A 27,586-nucleotide genomic window follows, 5' to 3' on the forward strand; every position below is an offset into this window, starting at 1 on the left:
AATTTCTTTCCATTTATATCAAAATTAGATGGCATAATCAGAGTCTTGATTTCTTAAACCATCAAGTTGAGTTGACGTTACTATTTGTTCAATCTAATTGAACAGACAGCTGACAATCTTCCATCTGAACGCCTTGTAAGTTGTAACAACAAATCTGAACTGCTTCCCGTTTGTCTTGCTAGCTGCTACTGCTTCTGCTTTATCGACAGAAAATGCGGAAACTTCTAATTTGTTTTTGGTTCCTCTAATAATAACCACTCCATGTTGTTACGTGCCTGCTAAGTTGAGAATTTAAAAAATTCAATAAGTTGGAAGAATGCAATAACCATCATCCTGATTCATGAATAAGCAGCCCAGCAGACCAACAATCCTGTCGTTAAAATTTATTTAACAATAAAATTATTATTATTATTTTTTTTTTTTGCATTTTCAGAATTGTAGAACTAAAAACAAAATCACCATAAATCCCTAAGAGGTCATAAATTTTAAAACACCACAACAATATATCATTAATTATACAGGCTCTCAATCCTACACTGTTCTCAAAAGATAATAATATTAACACTCCCTATTTATAATAGATTAAGTGACTTGGTAAACAAATCTTACAAGCACAAGAAATTTTCTAATTATAAAATACTGATTTCTAAACAATAAAATTACTCAAAATTTGACTTGACTTGACTAAAGTACTGCTGAGTTTCTTGTGGAAGTATTGAATTAAAGAAATAACAGCTAAATTACAATATAGAAACTTTGATAGAAACTAACTTCAAAACAATGCTAAACAATAATATAGAAACTTATAGAAACCTGTCCTTTTATGCTTGGTTTGATATGCCAGCAAGAACAATAAATTTTTGCTTTGTCCATTCCATAATTAATTGACTTCTTTCTTGTATAACGCGGATGGAATGAAAGGGACATGCAAGACGCTGAGAAGCCCGTCAACTAGTTTGTTGATAAGTGCTATATATATACCATCAGTTAAGATTTTCATGTACATATCAACAACAATGGCAAATGCTTTCCTTCCTCTTCTTCTCCTTTGCATACTTCTCCTTGGTCCTGCAACTTTTTCAGCTAGAATAGGAAACCATCAAAAAGCTCTCCCTTATTTAGTGCCAAAATTTCGAGTATCGCCAGCCAAAGGGCTCATTAGAGGATTTAACTTGCATCCAAAGCAGGACGTTAACATTGTTGCGAATGATTTTGCTGCAGCAAATGACTCAAGAATTGTTGAAAAACCTTTGAAGCTTAATATTCTTGGTGCTCCTGACCCCAGCGTTGCAGATTTGGGTCATCATGCTGGATACTTTAACCTTCCCCACACTGTAGGAGCAAGGTATAGACTACCGATGTTGAAACACATTGCACGCTATTTTTTTCCCCTTTACTTTCCTTCTTTGATTATGTTGCGGGAACAAGCCTGCCAAACTCCATTATAAGAAAATATTTATTTTTTTTTAAAAAAATCTCAATAAAATTTGCAGTAGATATCTCCAGTTAAAGGAGAACATAGTTGGCACTAGTACAGTAGCACGCATGCACAAGAAGTTTTGTTGGGTACAAATCTTATTGCAGCCAAAGCAACCAACCTTCTTAGTCCTGAAGGTAAAAGTAGTCAAATACGTAGTCATGAGGGTAGAAGTAGTGGGATCCTGATAATCAAGAAGTGGACTTCTGTAGCAGACTAGCTAGCCATGCATATAATGGATTCTTTGCACAAATCAGATTAAATGGATGGTGATCAATTTAATCTTTATAAAGAGCAGGAAGAGCGGGGGAATCAGCTTAAGGGCTTCAGTTAATTATGTTCAATGTACGAACTATAACCGCTTGAGTTGGTGCTTACAACATGCGAATAACTTGTCCAAAATTAATTTGCACGCAGGATGTTCTACTTTTTCTTTGAATCGAGGAGGAAGAATAACTCTGACCCTCTTGTCATCTGGCTGACTGGAGGACCGGGATGCAGCAGTGAATTAGCTCTCTTCTATGAAAACGGCCCTTTTCATATAACTGATGGCCTCTCCCTTGTGTGGAATAATTTTGGTTGGGACAAGGTAATCTGGTGTGGGATTTTTTTTTTTTTTTGCGCATTTTCGTCTGGAATTTAGCCCCATTATTCTCCATTTCAAAACCAAAACGGGTAAATAGAATTGATTGATTGAATTGCAGATATTACATACTAGAATATCCATACATATCCAAATGACTTGTAGTCCAATTTTTAACTTTTCTTGCTTTCTGGACTGTTTTTCTCCTCCGCAGGCATATGTCTCATCGCAGCACGTCCATTCTGTGGATCCTGATTTATTTTTTTAGTTAATCACTTGCATTCACAATTTAGTGCAACTTTTGCAGATATCAAACATCATATTTGTCGACCAGCCAACCGGCACTGGCTTCAGTTATAGTTCCAGCAACGATGATATTCGCCATGACGAAAAAGGAGTCAGCAATGACCTGTATGACTTCCTCCAGGTTGGCTTCTACTAATGATGTAGTATTTCTCGAAGTAGGAACTATAGTGATGGTGCAGTATTACTACTGACAAGAACATTCCTCTCTGACAGGCCTTTTTTAGGAAGCACCCTGAGTATACAAAGAATGAATTCTACATAACAGGAGAATCATATGCAGGGCATTATGTTCCTGCTCTTGCTGGACGAGTTAACCAAGGAAACAAGAATAAAGAAGGAATCCTTATAAACTTGAAGGTGTGCCTCTGAGTGCAAACTTTTTCAGCTGCATTTTACTAATTTTTGTTTGATTCTAACAATTCATTCATGGTTGAGCAGGGCTTCGCTATTGGTAATGGACTCACAAACCCACTAATCCAGTACAAGGGATTGCCTGATTATGCTTTGGAACATAAATTAATCAGTCAATCATATTACAACGGCATGCAGGAGTCCGTCACAGAGTGCGAAGAGGCAATAGAAGCTTGCGGTAATCATCAGTCCCAATTCATTGGACCTAATATCTCCAAAACACAATCCCAACGAAAAGAGAGTAAAGAAAGAAGATAAAAAAGAAATTTCTTGGGGTCTAAGAATGATCTTCGTAAACCCCTTTTGCCATCCCGTTCTCCATCACCCCCCCCCCCCCCCCCCCCCCCAACTCTTCCCTCCTAAAAAGAAAAAAAAAAGGAAAAGATAAAAAATCTGATCATTCCTCAGTTGTTTCTATTTACTAACTGGAAGTTCAATGCCAGGCACTAGTGGCACAGATTCTTGTGAGACGGCGTATGAACTGGGCAATGAAATATTCGATGATATATTGAGTAGTGCTGGAAATATAAATGTAAGAACGCAATTTCCTAAGTTTTCCAATAACAGAAGTATCAAAAAACAGGTGCACACAGATTCATTTCCTGACATGATTTCTTTTAATCTTCGAGCTGCAGTACTATGACATCCGAAAGCAGTGTGAGGGTCAACTATGCTATGATTTTTCAAATGTGGAGAATTTTCTGAACCAGGACACAGTGAGAGAAGCTCTAGGTGTTGGGCACATTGAATGGGTTTCATGTAGTTCAACCGTGTACGATGCAATGGTTGATGACTGGATGAGAAATCTTGAAGTAGATGTTCCAGCATTACTCGAAGATGGAATCAAGTTACTTGTGTATGCAGGAGAGTATGATCTAGTATGCAACTGGCTTGGTAAGATTTATCTAGTGTTCAGCTGAATTATTTAACTATCATATTGCAAGGGAGACAGTAAAGATAACTGCCAACTAACAACATTGTGTTCTAACATGGTCAGGAAACTCAAGATGGGTTCAGGCCATGGAATGGTCTGGTCAGAAAGCGTATTTAGCTGCTCCTAATACTTCATTTACAACAAATGGTGTCGAGGCAGGAGTGCGAAAAGGCTATGGTCCACTTACTTTTCTTAAGGTACTTAATGCTGGACACATGGTCCCAATGGATCAGCCACAAGCAGCACTGGAAATGTTAGAGAGCTGGATAAAAGGGAAGCTTTGACAGAGAAGGACGTTAACTGCACTTAAATTGTGATTTATCCCATACGAGCTGAAAAAATATGTAAAGTTTATACATAATGTCTTCACTTTTTATTTTCAAAATGACATCTAAACATTACTTTAAACATTCAAAGAGATTTTGGTTGTTATCTTACAGAGATCCATCCAAAAGATGCTTAGAATTACCATTATGTGCAGCAATAACTGTTTGGAAACTGAAATACAATGTTCACCCACTAGCCTTTGTCATGCCACGTTGAATTCCAAAACAAGACAGGCATAGAGTTAAAGGGAACAGATCTACCTTCAGAATTACTGAAATCAAAACATAAAACAAACTACTGCTTGGAAACATAAATGGTGACTATAGGCATTCTGTGAGTGATGGTAATTATAAAGCCGTTCATGGATTTCTCTTCCTAAAGGAATAATCCGGCCATTAACTAATTCCTCAAATTAAAATCAAACATATGCATCAAGAGGGAAGCCCTACGGTCACTGCAATACTTGTCAGCCCCTAAAGCACTTATAACATCATTGACACTTTTCAACATACCGATGTTGCATAACATGGAAGATCAGTCGAGTTGGTAATTAAGAATTTTTTTTAAAGATCGTTTAGACTGCTCTACACTAGGCAAGCCAATTTTCGCATTTTCTGGATATATCCTAAGAGCCTAAACCAGTCTGCTATCCAGAGTTCAACTTCAAAGCCTTCAGGCAATTCATCAAGTCATCAACTGTACATTTTCTGATACGTGCAACTGTCAAATACTCATAATCATCCTGTGTCTCAATCCACCCAAATGGGCAAGATTGCTGAGACCCGCTTCTTGCCACTTTCAAGACTAAGCATCTCCACAGATTCAGGGAATCACTAAATTCAAAGAAAGCCAATCACATTGCCTAGAAGTGCCATTGAATTTAAAGAGATCAAGAGCAGCCGGTAGTTGCTCATTCTTTCCCTTCCTAAAAGAATTTTCCAATCAACTGATCATATTCATCAACAAACTTTGTTTTAACTTGAAACAAAAATGAAAGTTAATCCAGAAATTTCATGTAAAGCAAAGTGGCATACCAAAAGAAAAATAATTAAAAATCACTCCATGGGTGAAGCATATACAAATGGGGCAGATGTACTTAAGAACCACCTCTTACTTGATACAGTTTCCTCAAGGTCACAATTGCTGGCTGAAAACTAGACTGTAAGGGAACAACTGAGGCAACACGTAGATGCTGTGCATTTCCATTCTTTGGTTTTGACAGCATCACTCTTAACATCTCACCCTCAAGAACCTTGCCTGCAGTTGTGGCTGCACAAAGATACCCCAGTCAACAACAAGAGTCACAAAGAGCGGCTCAATTCTTTAGAGCATCATGACATATGCGAGTATACTGTCTAGTCAGGAAGCAAGCTTCATAATTAAAAGAAATGCACATAGTTATAGTGATCAATAACCATTTTTTTAAAAACAAAGGTAAGATGTGACACTTTATGGAAGTAACTGGTTATCTTCATAACCTGTGATTGAGAAGAATAATCTTGAAAACATTTCAATTTTCCAGATTTTGAATAGAATTCCACCGTCTAAGAAAGGTATATCTCTGTGTTTTTTCAATTTCTGGCATTGCACACATGAGCTGCAGTACAAACATCTAAGATCTTCACTAGGCAACTAAATTGCAGAAATTGTTGTGAAAATAACAAATAGGTTCCAGTTTGGCTAATCAGGAAAACAAAATTTATCATGACACCTTCGCAAAGCCAATCAAGGTTTTTAAATCATTAATTGGAATATATACAATTTGGGTTTAGGAATGAGTCGAATGACACGATGCCATGTTTCAACTAAATTCCCTCTTCTTAACATAAGTAGCAAAAAAGCTGAAAATGCCAAGTACAAGAAAAAGATGGCATAAAGCTAGTCAGAAAACGATTCATGTAAGCATAAAAGTCATGGTTCAACAAGTTACTTCCGTGTATGAGCTCAGAATACAAATTGTTAATCTTATGCATATTAATTGCACAAAATGCGAGATAAAATTTACAGTACCAGCAAAAGGGTGAATCTTGGCAAAATCAAAAAACTCATCAGCAGAGCAACCAAAAAGAACCCTCGCAGCCCTGTCAAACATTACCACCACAAATACCTTCGTATCCGTAGCTATAGACATCTGCAAAATCCAAATCATCCAAGAACCCGTATCACATTAGTCCAAAAAACTCCAGTGAAAAAGAAAGTAAAACAAAAATCCCACCTTTTTTGGTCATTTTCTCAAGTACCCATTTTTCAATTATACGAACAGAAAAAGAACAAAGCTTGAACCAATGAATTACTTACAAGAACTTTAAAGAGGCGTTTGGAACCAGAGGAACCAGGATTAAAGGCATTCTTAAAGTTGCAGTATCTACAAATAGGCAAAGAAGCTGAAGAAGAACAAGGATTAATAGTAGCATTCTTATGGGTGGCTTCAGGGAGAGTTTTCTCACAAACAGAGCAAACTCTGTAGTAGAGATTGGTGTGATCAATGGCTACTACTGTGCAGATTAGAGTGGTTGGCTCATCAACTTCTGTAATGGGTCTTTTTCTAGGATTTGTTTGGCTAACTGGGTACTCAGAACTCATTTTATCGCAGGAGGCAGGAAAATGACTAGGAGAGTTTTTAGGTTGTTCTAAACTGAAAAGTTCCCTCCGTTTTCACCTGGGACTTGAAATAGAAGACTCGAGTGAAAATTTCCGCTTGCTCTGCCTTAGCTCCCGCTTTTATTTCTTGTTTGTCTTCTGGCGGACACGCTTTTTTCAGATTGAAACGCTTTTAGTACTTTAGTGGCTGGCTGCCTAAATTCGTGCTCCGGTCCTTTCCCATAATTCTGTCCGATTGTGTCCCAGAAAAACAAATGCAGGGTAATTTGCATTATTAGGGAGGTTACTTACATCAAACAGCTAATGATTGAGTCACACTTGAATTAAATGCTTTTTTACAAAATATAAATTTTGTACTAATAAGACAATGCATGAGCTTAAGTAGGAGTTGCTTAACACAATTAAAGCGAAAATAAAAACGCATATCTCTCAAAATATTAGATTTCTCCGCTCAAAACCCAATTAACTCTATAAATTCACATGTATCTACAATGGATTAAAAGTATGCACAATAATAATTTATACTTTGCCAGACAAAAGTTGCCCTCTTTTTTTTGCCAGACAAATTTTAGAAGTACATTAAAGCTGGTGTCCTATTAATGCTTCAGCTCAAACTTCTTAAAGTATGGAGGTGGATATTGGAGAAAAAGTATGATTGAAGGGGCAAGAAGTAGAATTTAGAGGTATTTGTCAGAGGTAATTGTAATTGTGCCAAGCCTGATGGGACCTCGGTCTGATAAGAAGGCATAACAAAACCTTTTGGGAGTTGCTATTGCATTCCCTCTGATCAGGGCAGCCGCTGATAAGTTGAAAAATAAGCAAGCAAAGCTGCAGACAGACTCAAAGTATCAGCTTAGGTATATTGGCATCTGTGTATATAAATATGTACTTTTCCTTTTAATGGTGCCATCTATTAGTTCTGGAGAAACCCGAGTGGGAACCCCGTTTATCCTTTCCTAAATTCTCCAGCAAAAACAAGAATTTCTTTGGAATCTAAATAGTGGGATGAGCGAATACTTGAACTCAGTTTTGAATTTGGCATCTATTTCTCATTGTCGGAAGAACAGTGCTGGATTCTACCAATCCTACATGAATCTTTTCTTTTTTCTTGCAACACATGTTTTTAGAACTTCAGTATCTCTATGGTGCCAGGATACTGTTTCTCTCTCTCTCTCTCTCTCTCTCTCTCTCTCTCTGGATCAAAGTATTTAGTCTTTTTCTTTTTCAGGGTTGTGCAAGTAAATAAAAGTGATTTAGAGTATTTAGTAATTTTCAAGAGTTGAAAATAATTTTAGCTTTTTTCCATTGTTTGGTTGAATGATAAAGCACTTCATCAACTCAGCTCAAACAAAGATTTCATAGTTTCAGACCTTTTTATTCTAATCGAACTTTTCTTCCTCAAAGATCATAATTTTCAATGCTGTTGGTCGTTGCTGTGAAAGACTCATGAAACCTCCAATCCCCTGCCAATAGATGTACCCATTGTTACCTCTGTGAAGACTGTGATTATGACAAAGGAATTTGGAGAAGAAATGTTGGAACTTTATGTCGGCAGTCATCTAACAGAGATGTTCAGTCCTGCAGACGTGAATATCAGTAACCAATTGGGAAACCAAACACTTTTTTTTTTTTAAGGGAAAAGGAACTTTGGTTGCTCAGGAATCTCATGGATGTAAGGCAGAAACTCAATTTGATCTGATTTTTTTTCTTCTCTATGTTTCAGCTAAGCCGCAGGTGACGGTCCATGGAGCCTGACAGGTATAGCAGTCATCATGCTTGGTTGAGTTATTACTTGTCTCTTTATTTCAACCCTCTCATGGTGACGTGTAATATCATCTGAATATGCACATTTATGGGGATTCGTGTGACTTTAATTCTTAATATTGGTAGTCAATCAGGTTCTGGTGATGTTGTCCAATGAGATTGGAGTCATATTTCCTTTTTGCTTTGCACTTCAGTTCCAAATAGTTTCAAAGAAAAGGATATTTTGCTTATCCAATTGGTTAAAGAAAAGTACTCTAAGGTGAAATAATCTAGCATTGATAAGGCACATTGTTGCCCTTTTAGGGCAATCTTCCATGCCTTGAATCATTTGCACTCAAGACAGACTAGAATGATATGAAATCTACAGGGTGCGAGGTTTTCTTATTATTTGAAGAATGACCTCAAAAATTTAAATGCCGTTTCTATTTAGCAATACTGAGTTAAGTAACTTTTTTTTTTCCATTTTAAGTAGCATGGACTACTTAAGATTTCTAAAATTGGATTGAATTTGGTGTTGCAGTTATAGAAATAAAACTTCACTGAGTGGTCCGTTCTTGTTAAGTTGCTTTGAGGTGGATTACGTACTCTGTGAGTTATATGCTCTGAAAGAGAGAAGCAATGACAGTTGAAGGAACATGACAAGGGATTACCTTTAACTGAAAATTTGTGGTTCTTGGTTTTATGTAATTATGGATTGAAAGATGCTACTTAAAGGATTATAAGTGGCAGGCAAAATCCTGACACTATATTTGGATTTCTGGTTACCACACTATGCCACAGAAAGGAAATTTTAACAATAAAGCCAGGTCTCCCATAGTGTATTGAAGTATTGAACATTGTAAAACTAACAAAATGTGATAAGAGCTTTGCAATAAGCTTATATGATGAAAGGTGGCACCTATAGAACATGAAAATAAAGGAAAACTGATTTTGATGAATTTGATACCTTCAAACAAGAGAACATGCAACAGTCAGTGAACTTTGAAAAATTCACAATTTTGTCTGGTATCCTAGACTTCTCCGCTATGCTATTTCCTGCTTTTATTCTTTTGCCGTCAGAATTTATAGATCGTTCTTAGCTAGTCCTGAGCATATCTAATTGCTTGTCATCCCAAAAAAGTAAAAAGTTATGCTGTCAGCAGCTTGTGAAGTATATTCCTTTGGGTTCTGACTTCTGACTAATTGTTTTTTGTTCATGTGATTTGAACATGGAGGTTTTATTTGTGTTCTTCCTTCCATTGTATTAATCTTCAAAATAATTAGGCTTACACAATACTTACTATCTGTTATAGGCTAAATTCTCCAGATACTTCAGCAATTTTATTTGAAGTTCTTGGCCACCAACTTCAATTTTCTCAGGTACTAGATTCTTGACACAATGTTGCAATTTTTGTTTTGTTATTCTAGATACACAAACGTGTCATTTCCTCTTATAACTTTACGTGCTTTTTGTCATTTTGAGTCTTTAAATTCAATTGAGAATTTAATCTTGATTTTTGGAACTGTATCTGATTCGGTTCTTCTTATGCAAAAATTCAATGGAATTGGAAATACTTGTTTTTCCTGAATTTATTACCACAGATAGAGGAACTTAATATTTTATTTTAAGACAGGTGCAATTGGTTGAATTATGTTTTCCTTGGTTTACTTTTGAGGATTGTATGCAGTGATTGTTTAGTGTTCAAGAGCCTATGTCAAGTTTCTGCCTTTGAGTATTAGTTTATTGTGCCTTAACTATTTTGCACCTCTTTTTGCTTTCACTATTTCAATTCTACTGCTATTTCTTTTCAAAAGCATTCATGTACTTTCCTGGATCTTGGTAGCTTAATTTTCAGATTTAGTATTGTCTGTATTGTTGTAGGATCCCAATTCCAAGCATTTAGGGACCACAGTGTGGGATGCATCAATGGTATTCGCAAAATTTCTGGTAATATTCATGTCACTTTCACTTGCTTGCTTATCTGAATAGCCAAAGTACAATGGCATTTCAATTTACAGTGTTATGTTGAGCCACAATGCTGCAGCAATGTAGTTATGAAAGCTAAAACGTTATTGATATTCTTCTGGTTTTTGTTCCATTTGACCATGATATGAGTCCACTTGTTGGTTTATTCAATTAATAAGCTGGTATTTGCAAACCTGAATGTAATAGTTAGAGATATCCAGGAGAAAAATTGTAGAAGGGGAAGGTTTTCCCCATCTAAACTGAGAGGAAAACGCGTGGTTGAACTTGGGGCAGGCTGTGGAGTTGCAGGGTTTGGTGAGTTTCTTTTGCCTGCCATTTTTCTCATTGTGTAGATTACTTTTATATCTTATCCCTTGATAGTCTGAAGTGGGTTCCCTTCTCCAGGCATGGCATTACTTGGATGTGATGTCACTTCAACTGATCAAACTGAGGTTCTACCATTGCTTATCAGAAATGTTGAACGCAATACTTCTAGTATAGTGCAGATGAATTCTGGATCAGGTACCCTCGCCTTTGGGTCTTTGGACCATTCAAGTGATCCTTCTAGTCTCTCTGTGAACTTCTGTTTATGTGCTTTCTCATTCTGATTTTAATAAAAAACAAAAGTTTAGTTGCTTAACTCTTTTCATCCCATTGTAGATCTCATAGAAATCTAGTGGTGCTTAAGTCTCTGATGTAAAAGGTACAGGTCATGCTTGGACCTAATCTGAATCAGGATTTTGCAGATTCCTTTGGCTCCATCCGGGTGGCAGAGCTGAACTGGGGTAATGAAGATCATATAAAGGCTGTTGATCCGCCATTCGACTACATCATTGGCACTGATGTTGTATGTTTCGTCCTAAATTAAGTTCATCTGACAACTGTTCTTGCTAAATTTGAGTTTTTGGAGATAACAAATTGCGTAAGAAAAAAAATTTTGATGTTGTTTTTATTTTCACTTTTTCCAGTTTCTCTGGACGTCCCTCATTTTACGTCATTTCGTCTGGATGTCTTTTGTTCCTCTAGATGTCATTACTGTTCATTACAGAGTAAATGGAGAAGAGTAACTGCAATCTTGCTTTAGTTTTTCAACTGCATAATTGGAGGTTCTCTAATTTTCATAAAGGTTTATGCGGAGCATCTCTTGGAGCCACTTTTACAAACTATCCTTGCGTTGTCTGGACCAAAAACCACAATTTTGGTATTGTTATCTTTCGTACTTTTCTTTTTCAGAAGCCAATTTGTCTTATGAGTGATGAATTCACTTGTTAGTCATGCTGCCACTTCATTTTCAGTTGGGATATGAAATTCGTTCGACAAATGTCCATGAAAGAATGATGGAAATGTGGAAGGGAAATTTTGAGGTGAAAATTGTCCCTAGAGCAAAGGTATGTCCTGTCTTTTAGGATGATTGTTTACTCGTTTTATGATCTTATCTGTTTCTTTTTGTCTGTGGTCATTGAGTATGCTGGAATTTAGTACTTGATGGGTTTCAGTTGACGTATCAGTATTAAGCTTAAGCATTAAATTTGGTCAGCAAGATCAAAATCCGGCAAGGAAGATTTCAAAATGGGTGATTTTGCAACCAGAAATAGGCTTATGAAATTTTACTGGATCATCAAAATCTGACCTTGCAATTCTTGGTTTCAGATTTCTAACTTGAAGATGACTCTTTATCATGAGCTGTTTTTCTAATTTTGTACCTAGAAATCCTTTTAAGATCATTTTTGGTAATTAAAAAAAAGGACTAATCAGTTTGAGCGTGTGACCTTAATGCCTGAAAGAGAATACTGTCCATTCTCATATACTGACGAAGGCGTGTTTTTCTCCATTTAGATGGACAATAAGTACCAACACCCAAGTATACAACTTTACATTATGAACCTAAAGCCTTTAGAAAGAACAAAAATCACAAGAGAATGTGTTGATCAACCAATTGAAGAGGTTGAAACTGGACCAATTAAAAATGGATCAGATGAAGATTGCGACGCTAGTTGTGGAGTTGATGAGGTGACTGAGGTTGAAGTTGAAAATGCCAGTGGACGCATAGTCCCAGTTCCCGATCTCCAGGATAAAAAGCTTAGTGAATGGGAAGCAAGAAGATATGGTGCTATGGCTGCTCGGCTGCTTCGCGATATCAAAATATCCTAGAAGATATGAGGTTTGTTTCAAAAATCCAAGTTTATACAGCATGTTTCTTCCTTAGCTTTACTGTAGTCCAAAAGTTGAATTTGTTTTATTTTGTAGGCAGCACCTAAAATGGCGTGTTTTTTTTCCTTCATTAGACTGCTAAAGCAATGAAGAAAGAATGGAGCTCCAATAGATTATTGAATTGTGACACTGGACCTTGTTCCGTGCTACCATATCTGGATTACCTCCAACACAAGGCCATTAGATTTGCTTCTGCAACTGGAAAAGTTTCTGCAATTACTTGCCATTATCAATGAACAGGCCTAAGCAAATTGGATTCCTCATCCTTGTGATGATGCTTCACCATTTGTCAATCATCTGTAGGCTGCATCTACCTCAATGTTCAATATATGGTGAAAAAAGAGAGTTTGGAATGCTTACTTATTATGGCTGCTAATGCTTAATGAGTATATGATCTTATTCCTGTAAATGCTACATTTACAGTTATCAAAACTTCCTTTCGTTTAAACTTCTGTTATTTTACTTGATATGGTACGAGCGTCTGGAGGGCTGTCTGTGTTTTGGTTGATGCATCAAGATCCTCCTCCTGGCTACCCATTCAAATGTCTGACACAAGATTAATCTAGCGATAAGTCAGTCTCAGTTCAGCTTTTACTTCATATACAAACCAAAAATATGTGCATTAGTCGCCAAAGGCGTTCATTTTCAATTATGCCCCTGAAGAAGACTTCCCAAAAGCTCCCAAAGGAGATCAAATAATAGTTAATGCAGGTTTCTCTTGGTTTATTTCTCAAAGAAAAAAAAGAGAGAGTGAATTACTTCACAAGAGTAGATGAGATTTCCTTGAGTAATTGTCAAAAGTATAGATATACAACACAATTAACAGCAGCTTTTAGTGATAAAATATCAGCTCCTGTACATTCTAGCAAATGCAAGCCAAAACAAAGGGAAAGAGTTAGAAACTGGATAGCTTTAGCTTGCTGAAGGGCTTGAGTGCTTTATTGAAGAAAGAATTAGATCTTTTATGAGTGGCATATCCTACTATGGAAAATGAATCTAGATATATTCCCACATAAGCAATCAGAGGGTCTCCTCGAGACTTGTCTATAACAAGCCTCAAGTGATAGGATTCAACTATAGAAAATTGTAGCAGCCTTCGATATCCCACAGTCGTGCCATCTATCACCGTCTGCCATTGTCCTTTCTCATTTAAAATGTCTAGATGGAACTCGATAATCCGCTGCCCCATATGAATTGGCTCTTGAATTTCTAAGACGTTGAAAGTAACATGTTCTTGAAAATCTAAATATATTACCCAGTTTGCTTGCTGCTTATCAGGAGCCCAGTAAGACAAGATACCTTTCTCAAGGATATTCTGAGGGCCAAACCTAGTACCTGCTAAACCTCCTCGGACACTGCTGGCAGAAAGAAGACCCCCTTCTGCTAGATTATTGGAAAATATGGAGCTTCGGAGCTCATTGAATTCCCGAAGGACTTGAATATCCTCATCAGATATCAGGCCTGAAGAGTTTGGGGGTACGTTTAACAACAGAAGACAGTTTCTACCAACTGATTTGTAGTACAAATCGAGAAGAGTTCTGGCAGATTTTGGAACTTCAGATGCATGCCAGAACCAACCAGGCCTGATTGATACATCACACTCTGCAGGAACCCAGTCACAGCCAAAGGGGTCTCCCTCCTGTGAATATCTGTTGTACATGTGCATGACAGTGAAATATCCACTGAAGTTCCAATAAGCATCGGTAAAGTTGAGAAAACGCAGCATGGAAATGTTTCAAATATATGACTTGTATTAGCTGCCTGCTACACTGTATCTAGTTGTTTGCTGATACTAGAGGGACATCTATTGCTATTCCAAACCAGATCTCAATTTTATAAGCTGGTTCCTAAAACCATGATGCATTGTTACTTTAGTGAGAGTAACAGGAAATTCAAGATAACAACATATCCTTCATAAATAAAAGATGACAGGAAATTCCTTCATATGCATTTTGAAAGCTCTCCATTATATACTCCAAGTCCCCTTAACTAAAGCCTCAAATCCTATACCAATCAAAGTTGATGAGGAAACACCCCGATTGCATGCATTCTACACTAAAATTTGAACAGCTAACTGAAACACATGTCACTTGCCAGCACCTTCTATATTATATGGCAGAAGACATGAGGCCGCTAAGCTTAATAATACAAATCAAGAGGCTCCAACTTAGATGCATGCAGTTGGTTTTATTTAGACATATCAAAATGTCAAATTTAAATATTTAATTTTCTGTTAAAATGAAATCTAACGGTGGAAAAAATTGCACGGAAACTGCAATATTAGCCAATTAAACTTCTTCTACAGGCCACAGCACAAAGACTTTCATTCCACTGAGCGTAAGCAAGATTAAGCAATCATCAGCTGAGAAACAGATAATCAAATGGCAGCACACGCACCACAAGTGCTTAAAAATGAATTGGTTGAAATAAAAGGGAAAGGAAAAATAAAAAGGAATGATCGGGGGCCAAAGGGGAGCACAGACTTGGTTTGTTGCTTCAAAGTAAGCATAATATCAAATGCAGAGTGAGATCAAAACAATAGGACTCACTTTGGATCAGTATCACCAATCTTTGCAGCACTGCAGTTAAAGAGGGACCAGCAAGTATTCCCAGCATAACCACCCTCATCTCCCACCCACCTAGTGTCAGGCCCAGCATCTGAGAAAATGACTGCTCTAGGCTGTAGCTGATGAATAAGACTAAACCAATCTTCAAAGAAATACTCCATATCCTTCTCCCCCTCACCTTTTGCTCCATCTAACCAAACCTCTTCCACCACACCATATCTGCAATTCGGTTACAGTAAACCAAAGTAACAGGGATATTACAAAAAGAGAAAAGAGGAAGGAGTTTAGCTATGGTCTAAATTATAAAGAACCATATCAAGTTCAGATCGAGTTATGCATACTGCAATCCCTATAACTGTAGACATTATCTAAAGGTGCAAATTCCTCTCCGAAATTGTTACACTCCAGTAGACAAAATTCTTCCATAAAATAGTTTGCTTCGTGGCTAATGAGGTTGATAATGATATAACGCAAACGTTTACCCTATGATTTCGCATTAGCTCCTATTTGAGCACAAAATACTTCTAAATAACCAGAATGCCATGTTATGCATAAATGACCCACCCATCTTCCACCGGACTAGCATATTGAAAACGATACCCATTAATCAACCTAAATCACACCAAGAAAAAGATAAAAATTCAACCAGAAAAAGGGAACCAAAGAGGAAAAATAGCTTCAATAATTGTCTAAACATCAGCTGATCAAGTAAAAAAACCAACTTTACAAATCCAGTAATAACCCAAATAACATACCAAAACAGCATTAAAATCACACGCAATATCTCCCGCACAGCAGGCAACAACACCCAGAAGTGGCACAATCCCGGAAAAACGGTAACAAAGAATACAAGTACTCACATAAAGGAAGTGACTTTATACCTTGTGAGGAGCTCAGTCATTTGCCCCATATAATACTCATTATAGTCAAGAGTCTTGCCATAACAAGACTCATGCCTATCCCAAGGAGAAAGATAAAGCCCCAACTTCACTCCAGCAATTCTTGCAGCCTCAGCTAGCTCCCCAACAACATCACCACTCCCATTCTTCCAAGGACTAGACTTAACCGAATAATCAGTATACTCAGAAGGCCAGAGGCAGAACCCATCATGGTGCTTAGCAGTCAGGATAACTTTAGAAAAGCCAAAATCTTTGGCCACTTTGACCCATTGGGTGGCATCTAATTTAGTGGGATTAAAGACTGATGGATCAACATGGCCTGTACCCCATTCTGAGCCCGTAAAAGTGTTGGTTCCAAAGTGCAGGAACAGGGCCATTTCTGTTAGCTGCCATGAGAGCTGCTGTGCACTTGGGATTGGGAGAATTGGGAGTGGGGGCGGCTTTGGGTGCAGGGAAGCTAGTGAAGGTGAGGATTGAAGAAGAGTGAAAATTAGGAGGTGGAGGATGCTAATTTGTTGGGGTTTTGACAAAATGGGGCGCTTGAATTTGAATTTGAGCTTTTGGATTGAAGGTTCATCAGGGTTGGCGCGGGGATTCTTGATCATTTTCCAGGCAAGGAGACCAGTTTCTGGGCAATTAGACCAAGTAGAGGGGGTTGACTGCACTAGATATTAGAAAACAATATATATAAATCTAATTGTTTAATCAAATTTGGCTAAGATCTCGTGTTACTGTAACAGGTGAAACTCCACAACAGACGGTGCAATGTTGAGCTGCTTTATTGATAAACCAAAGGTCCCAAGTTTTAAGGAATCAACCAATTGGTCCAACTCCTGAATATCTTTCTTTGATTGAAGGAGATGGCAACGTAAATTACAATCATACTAGGCATTGGACCCCGCGGCTATCGCGGGGTGCCCATATTATAGTGTTGTAGAGTGATGAGGAATATAAAATAAAGTAGAAAGAATCATAAATAGAGGGTTATTATTTTGTTGAATATTATAGTAGTGATTGTAGATTAAGCAAATATGAGATAGTATATGTAAATGTAGAGCATTTATTTATGAAGAAGATGTTTGTGCAAGAAATAGATTATGAATAGGAAAGCAAAAAGCATGTGTTTTTTTTATATATACATCCTAATTTGAGAGTGCACTTAGGCTAATGTAAGATTTATTTAATAACATAGATTTAGAGTATCTTGTATGATAATAGAGTTGGAATAGTGGATAGAGAAGTGATATATTGGATTGATTTATTTATAAATAGATATAGTAAAATTGATGTGATTTGTATTGTGTTTTTTAAAATTAATACGATCTACAGATTTGATGGATAATATTGGTTTCAAAAACTTTTGTTTTTTTATTTTAATTTAGTGATAAGTAAATATTATTTAAATTAATGGAATATATATTAATTTTTTAAAGTTGATAGGATGGAAAATTAGGTGGAGAATTGCATTGAGAGTGTTATAATTTATTGTACTTTGGGTGTTGGTAGTTTATGTATTCTAGGATGATGATATTTTCATAATTTGGATAGCTATGATGAGTAAGTGTGCATTGTTGCAGTGGAAAAGTCCATGGAAATGATACAAAAGAATGGGAAGTTTGTTGAAAAATAAATGGATAATAGATATTTTTTGGTCAATTTTGATATAGTTTGGGTGTTGTGTGATGAGATAAATTAATAATTTGGAATAATTTGATACTATAGCTTGGTAAAATATGTGTTTATTCATTAAGTAGGTTTTTTTTTCTATAAGTAAAGATGATATTGATTTAGTTATGAATGAATGTGATTGAAATAGATGGGAGCTGTATTTTTTTAATTAATAAAATCTAAATAAGTAAAGGATAGTATTAATTTTGAGAGCTAAGAGATTTTATATTAATAGGTTAGTACTAAATGGATATTATTGAAAGTAAGGTGATGCATATAAATTTTTTTTTATAAGAAATAGAAATGATTGCACATGAAAATTATAGAGTTTAATCACTGTAATTTACAGTAGAATTTTTAAATATTTACTGTTTGATGTTTATGCGACTTATTTTATGGTACTCAAAGTTGTACTGAATTTTGTATTAATATATATATATAGGTATACGATATATTATGTGTGTGTGCGTGTGTTTAGTATTTTATTTTAGGAGATATAATGGTTTAATTTTTTATTGTTTATATTTTTTGGGGTTTTGTTTGTTTGTTTGTTTGTTATATTTTTATATTTATTTATTTATACACAGTATATATATATATATATGTATATTTCCTATTTTAGTTGAGCAAGTAGATTGTTTCCAACAGGTTCCCCCGGATCTTTTCGGTTTCACCAAATTGTTCTATTTGTGGTGCGGAATTTGTCTTGTAAAGCATTACCAGTGCCTACGCACACAAAATTGAGAATAATGCTAATTTTCAGTGGTATTTTTTCATATGTAATTTTTCGCATCTCCTTTTTGCTGGTAAGTTTTAGATAACTCATGAGATTATGTGTTGGTTTTCAGTGCTATATTTTAAATTTTGAAAGATAGATTTCCATATTTTTATAGAGAACTTTTATGTGTAACAAGAAAACAATTAGTTGTAAATGCAAGCTAATACTCCAGCAATTCTTGAGCCTAGCTAGCTCCCCACAACATCACCACTCCCATTCTTCCAAGGACTAGACTTAACCGAATAATCAGTATACTCAGAAGGCCAGAGGCAGAACCCATCATGGTGCTTTCAGGTTTGCCAAAATCTTTGCCACTTTGTTTGGCATCTAATTTAGTATTAAAGACTGATTCAACATGGCCTGTACCCCATTCTGAGCCCGTAAAAGTGTTGGTTCCAAAGTGCAGGAACAGGGCCATTTCTGTTAGCTGCCATGAGAGCTGCTGTGCACTTGGGATTGGGAGAATTGGGAGTGGGGGCGGCTTTGGGTGCAGGGAAGCTAGTGAAGGTGAGGATTGAAGAAGAGTGAAAATTAGGAGGTGGAGGATGCTAATTTGTTGGGGTTTTGACAAAATGGGGTGCTTGAATTTGAATTTGAGCTTTTGGATTGAAGGTTCATCAGGGTTGATGCGGGGATTCTTGATCATTTTCCAGGCAAGGAGACCAGTTTCTGGGCAATTAGACCAAGTAGAGGGGGTTGACTGCACTAGATATTAGAAAACAATATAAATCTAATTGTTTAATCAAATTTGGCTAAGATCTAGTGTTACTGTAACAGGTGAAACTCCACAACAGAAGGTGCAATGTTGAGCTGCTTTATTGATAACCAAAGGTCCCAAGTTTTAAGGAATCAACCAATGGTCCAACTCCTGAATATCTTTCTTTGATTGAAGGAGATGGCAACGTAAATTACAATCATATGCCAATTTTTTCTTCAGTATACACTTAATTTAAATGGAAAAAGGGGGTCACGTATTTGTTGGGAATTGAAACTACACTATGACTTTTCTGTTGGGAGGATCAAAACGCAGTGAACGTTGCTACTGACACGGATCACAAACTATGGCTTCGTTTGAATTAGCTATTTTTTGGGATATTTTTGAAAAATTTTACTGTAACAGAGTTTTTAGAGCATATTTTGGGATATTTTTAGAAAATATTTTGAAATATTTAAGAGTAGTAGAATTTTTAAAATATATTTTAGGATATTTTTTAAACATAAAAAAAATTAAACTACTTTTTAGAATATCTTTTATAGTACTTTTTAAAAATTTTTATAGTATTTGAAAAATTAGTTTTTAAAAAACAGAAGGATCCAAAAAATTAAGTCTACATAAACTTCTACACTACACTAATGCATTTAGCGATAATTTCAGAAAGGGATAATTGCAGAAACCTCCCTTGACGTTTTTAGTAGTTGCACTCACCTCCCCTAAGATTTTGAAAATAGCACTAATCTTCCTTGAACTTAAGGTTTTGATAGAAGATTCAACCCATGTCAGAGAAAATGACATTAAAAAAATCTTTTGAGAAATGAGATAATAATTTTGTTCCAGTTGTACCTTTTTTGTTTCTTGTGAGGTTGTATTAGTAAAATAATGAAAAATATTAAAAGTTCAAACCAGTTAGTGAAATCAAAGAGGATACAAGAGTAAAGAAAACAAATACAGTAGCAACAACTAGAAGAAGTAATGAAAATACTTTAAAAAATCTGAGATTCTAAAACACATAAAGTATACAACCAACTCCAAAAACTCTCCTTTACTAAAGAAACTTTTTGTATTAACTTAATATGATAAAGGATTGTTTACCTATTGTCTTTTAATTCCCGCAAATTATTAACCGAAAAATTCTTAGATTTGCTTGATTTCTGTTTTTTTTTTCTCCTTCCGTTTCATGAATGCTTAAGATAAAATGAGATCAACCAAAATCACTAGAACTTATTCTCTTATAGTGTCTTGCTTAGAGGTTTTTTTCCCATACATTTTTCTTGCTTCTACTTCTCTCTGTGTAGATAATATACAACTTAGATTGTCCTCTCAAGTGCTGTCAATCACAAAATAACATCATATTGGAGCATCAATTAGCGCCATTTTATGACAGTATTTTGTAAGTGCACTTACAGTGTTTAATCAGGCGAAAAAATAACCATTAATCTTGTTTAATTAGTTATCTTGAAGCCCTTTTTTTTGGCCCAAATTTGTTTACTAACAACCTTAAATTCTAAGGGTATATAAGTAAATTCACCCTATCTTACATCAACTATGTACCCCAAATTCATGTTAGGGGAAGTTAGTGCTATTTTTAAAATTTTAGAGGAGGTGAGTGCAATTGTAAAAACCTTAGAGGAGGTTTCTACAATTACCCCTTATCGAAATGACAAGGGCACTACCTAGGAGATCACAAAAGTTTTTTATGCTGGCGGAGGTATTAGAACCTTCAATCCAACATCTAGAGTGACTTTATGTCCTCACTAGGATCCATTATGAGCAATGAGTTCAAAAGTTTGATGTAGGAAATAAGGATTTTTTTTTGTTTGTCATCATTATAAATCATTAAGTGGTAATCATGTACAATGTATTGCAATCATGTCAAATCAATTATCAAATTCAAGGTTTAGGTCTTATGATTCAAGCATTGCACACTCAAATCTCATGATTTCCCCACAAGATATGCAGATTTCATTGGGCTCCTTTGCTTCTTTATAATCTTGGTGTTGGTAGATTAAATTGTACATTTTCTTAAGTGGTACATTTTCTTACACGGCATGTTAACTTTGTTACAACTCAAATTGTATGAGAGCATGTTGTTCCAATTTTTTTTTGAGTTACTTCTAACTCTTCAAATATGTCTAGCACTTCCAAATTTTGCTTGACCAATGTAATGATAACTAGCCTAACAAGATGGTGTTTGTTCTTATTTACAACAAATTAACTTTGATGCCACTCAAATTGCAGGAGAGCATATTGTTCCATTTTTTTTTTAACTTCCTGCTTACTCTTCAAACATATGCCTACTCAAATATGTCACTTCAATATTTTCCTTGACCAATACAATGTTTCAAGTATGGATGAATGTTTTCCACATGTGGAATGTATTTAAATATTTTCTTGTAAAGCAATTGTAGGAAATATGGCTGAAAGATGAATCTAACTACTCGATACTCAAATCAAACTCGACTTGATAAGAGTTTGTTTGAGTTTGGTTCACCAACTAATCAAGTTAAATTTGAACAGAGTTTTATATTTGATAACATTAAAAATTGATAAAAAGTTCGTTTAAACTCGATTCGACAAATAAACAATTTAAATTTAAATAAAATTTCAAACTCATTAAAATAATTAAATAAATTTAAACACTAGGATATTTGTTCGATTAGACTCGTTTACATCTTTAATAGAAAATACCAAATCCTTCGAACAGCTAGGTTAAGCACGGCAAGTGAATCATTGCTATTGGGCCAGCTTTACAATACATACACGAATAGTCAAACACACTTAGGCCCATAAAACGGGGAAGCTTGGATCCATTAGCAAGCTGAAGCGGCCCTTTGCCTTTGACTTACTAGCAGCCCATCATGTTTGGAGTCGGACCAAAAGAAACTCGCGCGATGTACAAACTAAGGATAAAGTGAGTGTATACATAGATAGATTTGGATGCACGTTGAATGTTATGTTCTGCACGTATAGCATGCATTTGATCCTATGTATATATATATCGTCAGTCTGTGTATATAAAATTTATTAAAAAATAATAATTTGATCAGTAAATAACATAGTGCAAACGTCACAAGTGTGATGTGATGATTGTTGCATTGAGATTTTTAAGGAAAAAAAAAATTAAAGAATGATCATTAAATAGAGGGGTTACCTTGCCTAGTATAATTAGAGCTTAGTTTGTGCAATGTAAAGGCACAAAGCAACTATTCTTCGGTGAAGATATACGGTGCTTTATTTTCCATAAATTCGGGGTGCATTTTGATTATTATCAAAGAAAGTCACATGCATTTAAAGTCAGGGTTGTCGTTTATATCCTTCGAGGTCTATAGATGAGACTGGAGGGATTGTTTGATCACATAGTGGGATGGAAGAAAAACCTGGCACGAGGCTAGAAAATAATTCCCACTCAACAATCAAATGTGCATGGCGATTCTTGGACAAGTCTATCACTAAACATGACCGCCACGGGATAATCGTTTCACGACCGATGTTGTGTTCGTGAATCACGATCCAATAATCGTTTTATGTGATTGAGAGTCAATAATTGACTGAGAGATACATATCAACATCCATGACACAGATTGGATGACACAGGTTGGATGAGATATTCAACAAACAAAAATGTGTGAGATTTGCTCGCAGGTCAAGGGGCCAGAGCAAAGTATGTCTTCATAAGATCAACAACTTTGAACATGTTGGTGGAACCCTTTGGACTCATTTGTTTTTCTGTTTCCTTTGTTTTGTCTTTAGGTTTTCTCTTTTTAGGTTGGGGGGTCCCTGGAAAGTAACGAAGACCTTTGTTTGGAAGCTCTTTACTACAACTCTGTAGCTAAAGTTTCTCACATTGTGATAAAAATTCTAATCAGGATTGGCAAAAATACTCAACGGGTTTTTCGGTGAATTTGTCGATTGTCATGTCTTGAACTAGATAGATAGATAGATATATTGATGATAAACTTTTAAGGGTTTATATGTGATGATCAAGTTCAGATCTTTGTATCTGCTTTAGAATTTTGCGAACCAATCAAGTTCAGATCTTTTAGAACGTCAAATACAACAGGCATGCAAATGTCAAAATTTGCACGAAGACAGAATACATAATAAACTCCCATGAAACAGGTTGGACGAGATATTAAAAAAAAATGGGTGAGATTTGCTCGTGAGTTAAAGGGACCAGGGCAAAGCATCAACTTCTTTGAAGTTTGAACGTGTTGGTGGAACCCCTTGGACTCATTAGTGTTTTTCTCTTTACTTTGTTTGTCTTTAGGCGTTTTCTCTTTTTGCTGATGGGGTCTCCCTGGAAGATAATCATCAATTCTTTGTTTGGAAGCTCTCGACTAAAATGTAGCAAAGTTTTTCTCACATAGAGATAAATTTGATTATAAATCATCCACAGCAAGAAAGAAAAATGTAGCCAGGCTTGGAAAAAAAAATACTCGATTGAGTGTTAGGGTGAGTTTGTCGAGTGTCATGTCTTGAATCAAATATATATGTCGAGAGAGAATCAGGTCCGACTTATTGATAAACTTGATGGGTATATGATTAAATCCTCTTTGGATATGCACAACAATTTTGTAAACGAATCAAGATCGGATCTTTTAGAATGTCAAACACAGCAGGCATCGAAAATGTCAAATTTTACACGAAAATAGAATACATGCACTTTATGCTACATATCGGATAAATGAATGAATACTAATACAATTAGATCAAGATATTACTCCTAGATTACAACCATCATTATTATAAAGGAAATTCTATTCAGAAAAAGTGGAAAGAAAATGGTCCTCTGGTTAATATATGAAGGAAGAGAGGTTTCTTTTCTTCCATGGGATTTATGATGTAGTAGTAAAATTAGGCCTCGTTTGGACAGTCATTTTGTCATTTTTTATCAAAAAATTGCGTCGTTTTCCGTGGTCACATTTTTCTATTACTTTTTTCCTTACATATATCAAATCGTTACAGTAATTTTTCTACAAAAAATCTAAGAAAATATAATCCAAACAAGGCCTTATTAGAACCCAAACTACCATTCTCATGATTTGTTTTTTTTTTATATCCATTGTGCACAAGCAACTAACTAGCAAGAGAGTAATAATAGAGTCTACCAGTAGAAGTATTCCACGATTATATTCATATACGACTTGAAAGATGGATCAGCAAATGTGACGCCCGACCCATAACCCGTTGACACTTGACAATGGTTCCGATATTCAAAGGAAACCAAAAATCCACCAACTTGATCAGACTCAGACATCATTGAAATGGATTGATTGATATGATTGATTTGATTCGTTCAAAATTCAACACCAATAGCCCCAGCCCCAGTCAACTAATCGGACCTCCTCATTATTACTACTGTTATTGTATGCATTTGCAGATTGACCTTTCAGTTTTGAGAGCCAATTTTCTTGGTTTAACACAACATATCATTTCATATCACATATCCCTCCAAATTCCAACATCGGACTTGATGATCTACTGTGGCTCGTGAATCGTGATCAAAGCAACAAACATCCGTTGATGGAAATTGAATTCAATTGCTGCCTTGGTCTTACTACTCTTATCTGTTGTTTATGATTACTTATTTTTTATAAGACCGTGAAATTCGATATCAACTATCCATCCGCGATGGGGACTCACTCACATGGGACTAGTTTGTTTTTCTCACTAGCAATTTTTTGAGCCACAAAAGTATTGGTAGCACAGTGTTTTCCAAATGAACCTTCCTCAAGTCGTTGGGATGTTGAGTGTGACGTAACATATTGTGCAAAATTGGGACAACATGGGGTTAAACTAAGGGAGAAAATTCTTTGTTAAGGCTAGCGGAAATGTTCGTAATCCTATTAGTATCTTTCCTATATCACCAACCATTGAAGGAAAGGAGAGAAATGCGATTGAAGAAGGACGATGATGGTTTTGATGTGTGTGAGAAGTTTTAAAAGAATTTTGAAAAATAAAGGCCATGTTTGGATTGCTTGTTTCCGTCGGAAAATATTGTCGTTTTTCGTAATCACATTTCCTTATCACCTTTTTCTCTCACATATATCAAATCGCTACAGTAATTTTTCTATGAAAAATGACGAAAAATACAATCCAAACACAAAAATTTTCCATCTCAAGGTTTAAATTTTGAAAGAACGCGAGTTGATTTAGTTGTAATTCTCGTGACCAATTCTCCCGTGATATTATAAATCAAGAAAAGAGGTTCTTGCAATTAGCACAAATCTTAGGGATAAAGAGTGAAATTCACCCAAACAAATTGAGCTCAGAAATCAGAATCGCCGCCTCTACAATGGCCCACGAACCGAAAAATCCTTTAGTGGTAAATGCAATTTGTGTTTAAAATATCTCTCTCTCTTTTTTTTTTTTGGCATTTGGTAATTTTTCCTTCTAAAAAAAATGTACAACTAAATGTAAAAATATAACTAGGATTCAATTTTGTGGCTGGGGCCCGGAGCGTGATAGTCACACGTTTGGGCCAGAGATAAAAATTGGGTCCGTACGAAAATAAAAGTAGGGATGATATTGAAAATATTCCCGGCGGGGAAGAGCATAATATTGCGCACATGTGGGGGAGGGGCCTCAACTCCGAAACAACACGCAACCTATGACGTCATCACGGACAGCGGAGCTCTCTTGTCCCATCGAATCCCAGTCCCAGACTTACCTTGACTTTTTAATGCTTCTTCCTTGTCCTCTTTTTCTTGTTTTCTTCCCAATTTTCTTTCTTGTCTTTGCTTCTTTGTTTGTTTTCAATGTCACGTATTTCTTTTTCTCGGTGCACATATTTTGCTACTCATGATTTTGTGTTTAACATTGCGAAATTATCAACCCCGGCAATTTTCATGGGAAAGAGACAATAATACTATTCAACTTATATTCTTTAATCAATTGGTCAAGCTCTGACTTGGGAAATCTTTCTTAAAGAAAGGGGTAGGGATGATATATAGATTATGAACTCTCGTTTAATGGATAAGTAGGGATGATAATCCTTGTACTATATATTATGAAATCTTCTCTAATTGAGCCACCAATTGGTGAAGCACTATACTTAGTGGTTAAGCATCTTAAGCTGCAATTTATTGCATGAAGAATATCGTCAAGAATAATTCTATATTAAGCGATATACGACTAAAGCACACACACAAACTAAAAGATAGAAAATGCCTACCTCTTTAATTTTAGAAATTCATTTGTTTGTGTCTATCATTTAGAAAATGTCAGTAATTTTCAGTCGCTGCGTATAAGTGGACTTTATTGTTAAACAATGCTGGAGTATATTGGGAGATATCTTTAATACAAATTATAAATGTAGGAGGGTGCGAAAAGAAGAAGGGAAGAATAAACACAAAAAACACTTATCTCATTAATTTACATAGTGATAGCATAGTTGTAAACGTTTTATAAATCAATAGACATGCTTAACTAAGTGCTATAAGATACTGCATGCATATTTCTATTTAAGTTTTAACATGCTTATAGAAATTAAGTTGTGACAACAATATTACCTTTCACCACATGAAATAATAATGTAAAGCGTTTAACTTCAAACATCATTTTTTTTTTTCCTTTTTCAAGTAGTTATTGAGAGCAATATCGAATTTTGCACAAACCCATTAAACAAGTAGTAATATAATGAATGATATAGTTCTTTATGCCTTTATGCGTATATATGTTGGCTGAAGTGTTACTACTGCACGTCAAAATTAAAAGCTCTTTATAAACATGAACTAGTTAATACCTGAGCCCCTTAATTAGTATAGTAATTCGATCGTTAACATCCACTATAGTCTGTATTGCAATTTAAACAAACAAGACAAAAAATATATATATATTCGTACGAATTTTTTCCAAAACTATAATCATTTCTGATTCTATATATCACTATGCATATTAACAACTAATTAATTCTAAACTATCTGTATTTAATTTCTTGTAGGAGCATACTTTTATGGGTTTGCAATTTTCTCTTAACTGTAGAAGTAACAAGTATTATTAGAGGTACATTATTGACAGATCTATCTATTACCACCCACTGCACATGGGTTTAGAAGTGGATTTTCTCTATTTGTTTGCGAGAGGCAGAAAGCAAGAGAGCTAAGCACTGCCACGACATTTTTCATAGTGACATGCCATGAAGCCTTCACCCTCCCTCCAGGAATAGAAAACACCAATCGATCCAAAAGAATCTTCTACAAATTCTCCATTCAATTCAAACAAAATCTTTCTCCAGTCTTCGGACATTTGGATGATGCAGCAGCCCCGATGAGAAGTGAGAACTGGATCACACGAAGGCGTCACTTCTTGAAACTTTTTACTTTCACCAATAATTGGGACGGGGTTTCGTTTCCACAACGTAAGAGGAGGCTCGATAGAACTTCCACATCCTTTACT

The 27,586-nt window shown here is 35.7% G+C and overlaps 4 protein-coding genes across 8 annotated transcripts; 2 read left to right on the top strand and 2 right to left on the bottom strand.

The window, feature by feature from the left end:
• Positions 1-1,016: 1,016 nt before the first annotated feature.
• On the top strand, positions 1,017-4,148 carry LOC113765440 (serine carboxypeptidase-like). The gene is made up of 8 exons (XM_027309654.1): positions 1,017-1,345; positions 1,895-2,066; positions 2,368-2,487; positions 2,580-2,723; positions 2,805-2,955; positions 3,221-3,309; positions 3,413-3,671; positions 3,775-4,148. The coding sequence occupies exons 1-8, from the start codon at positions 1,017-1,019 to the stop codon at positions 3,993-3,995; spliced, it is 1,485 nt and encodes a 494-aa protein (XP_027165455.1). The 3' UTR covers positions 3,996-4,148.
• Positions 4,149-5,029: 881 nt separating this feature from the next.
• LOC113748984 lies at positions 5,030-6,678 on the bottom strand. Its single transcript, XM_027292601.1, has 3 exons — positions 6,337-6,678; positions 6,049-6,169; positions 5,030-5,307 (listed from the first exon to the last, which is right to left on the bottom strand). Exons 1-3 carry the CDS (start codon positions 6,619-6,621, stop codon positions 5,135-5,137), a joined length of 579 nt encoding a protein of 192 aa, XP_027148402.1. The 5' UTR covers positions 6,622-6,678; the 3' UTR covers positions 5,030-5,134.
• A 713-nt stretch (positions 6,679-7,391) lies between these two features.
• LOC113773940 (protein N-lysine methyltransferase METTL21A) lies at positions 7,392-13,071 on the top strand. Of its 5 annotated transcripts, none has more exons than XM_027318556.1 (11): positions 7,392-7,496; positions 8,363-8,397; positions 9,696-9,762; positions 10,265-10,330; positions 10,570-10,663; positions 10,754-10,870; positions 11,095-11,195; positions 11,475-11,549; positions 11,644-11,736; positions 12,185-12,509; positions 12,596-13,071. In XM_027318556.1, the coding sequence occupies exons 2-10, from the start codon at positions 8,384-8,386 to the stop codon at positions 12,497-12,499; spliced, it is 942 nt and encodes a 313-aa protein (XP_027174357.1). In that variant the 5' UTR covers positions 7,392-7,496; positions 8,363-8,383; the 3' UTR covers positions 12,500-12,509; positions 12,596-13,071. The 5 variants fall into 5 exon arrangements, with proteins under 5 accessions (XP_027174357.1, XP_027174443.1, XP_027174483.1 ...); XM_027318642.1 differs by having other exon boundaries at positions 12,600-13,071; XM_027318682.1 differs by having other exon boundaries at positions 12,634-13,071.
• Positions 13,072-13,314: 243 nt separating this feature from the next.
• LOC113750007 (alpha-L-fucosidase 1) lies at positions 13,315-16,807 on the bottom strand. Its single transcript, XM_027293912.1, has 3 exons — positions 16,008-16,807; positions 15,109-15,345; positions 13,315-14,208 (listed from the first exon to the last, which is right to left on the bottom strand). The coding sequence occupies exons 1-3, from the start codon at positions 16,628-16,630 to the stop codon at positions 13,455-13,457; spliced, it is 1,614 nt and encodes a 537-aa protein (XP_027149713.1). The 5' UTR covers positions 16,631-16,807; the 3' UTR covers positions 13,315-13,454.
• Between the last annotated feature and the right edge of the window lie 10,779 nt (positions 16,808-27,586).

This window comes from Coffea eugenioides, chromosome 1 (assembly GCF_003713205.1).
Source record: "Coffea eugenioides isolate CCC68of chromosome 1, Ceug_1.0, whole genome shotgun sequence".
Classification (NCBI taxonomy): domain Eukaryota; kingdom Viridiplantae; phylum Streptophyta; class Magnoliopsida; order Gentianales; family Rubiaceae; genus Coffea; species Coffea eugenioides.

Bases quoted from the DNA above. Each gene is read 5' to 3' on its own strand.
- LOC113765440 (XM_027309654.1), top strand. From the start codon at position 1,017: ATGGCAAATGCTTTCCTTCCTCTTCTTCTCCTTTGCATACTTCTCCTT. The intron at 1,346-1,894 runs GTATAGACTACC...ATTTGCACGCAG, and splicing joins CCCCACACTGTAGGAGCAAG to GATGTTCTACTTTTTCTTTG. The intron at 2,956-3,220 runs GTAATCATCAGT...GTTCAATGCCAG, and splicing joins AGAGGCAATAGAAGCTTGCG to GCACTAGTGGCACAGATTCT.
- LOC113773940 (XM_027318556.1), top strand. The intron at 9,763-10,264 runs GTACTAGATTCT...GTATTGTTGTAG, and splicing joins ACCAACTTCAATTTTCTCAG to GATCCCAATTCCAAGCATTT. The intron at 11,550-11,643 runs GTATTGTTATCT...CTTCATTTTCAG, and splicing joins GACCAAAAACCACAATTTTG to TTGGGATATGAAATTCGTTC.
- LOC113750007 (XM_027293912.1), bottom strand. From the start codon at position 16,630: ATGATCAAGAATCCCCGCGCCAACCCTGATGAACCTTCAATCCAAAAG. The intron at 15,346-16,007 runs GTATAAAGTCAC...ACCGAATTGCAG, and splicing joins ATGACTGAGCTCCTCACAAG to ATATGGTGTGGTGGAAGAGG. The intron at 14,209-15,108 runs GTGAGTCCTATT...CATGTACAACAG, and splicing joins ATTGGTGATACTGATCCAAA to ATATTCACAGGAGGGAGACC.
- LOC113748984 (XM_027292601.1), bottom strand. From the start codon at position 6,621: ATGAGTTCTGAGTACCCAGTTAGCCAAACAAATCCTAGAAAAAGACCC. The intron at 6,170-6,336 runs GTAAGTAATTCA...TGGATTTTGCAG, and splicing joins AACGCCTCTTTAAAGTTCTT to ATGTCTATAGCTACGGATAC. The intron at 5,308-6,048 runs GTACTGTAAATT...ATCTTTGTGCAG, and splicing joins CAAGATTCACCCTTTTGCTG to CCACAACTGCAGGCAAGGTT.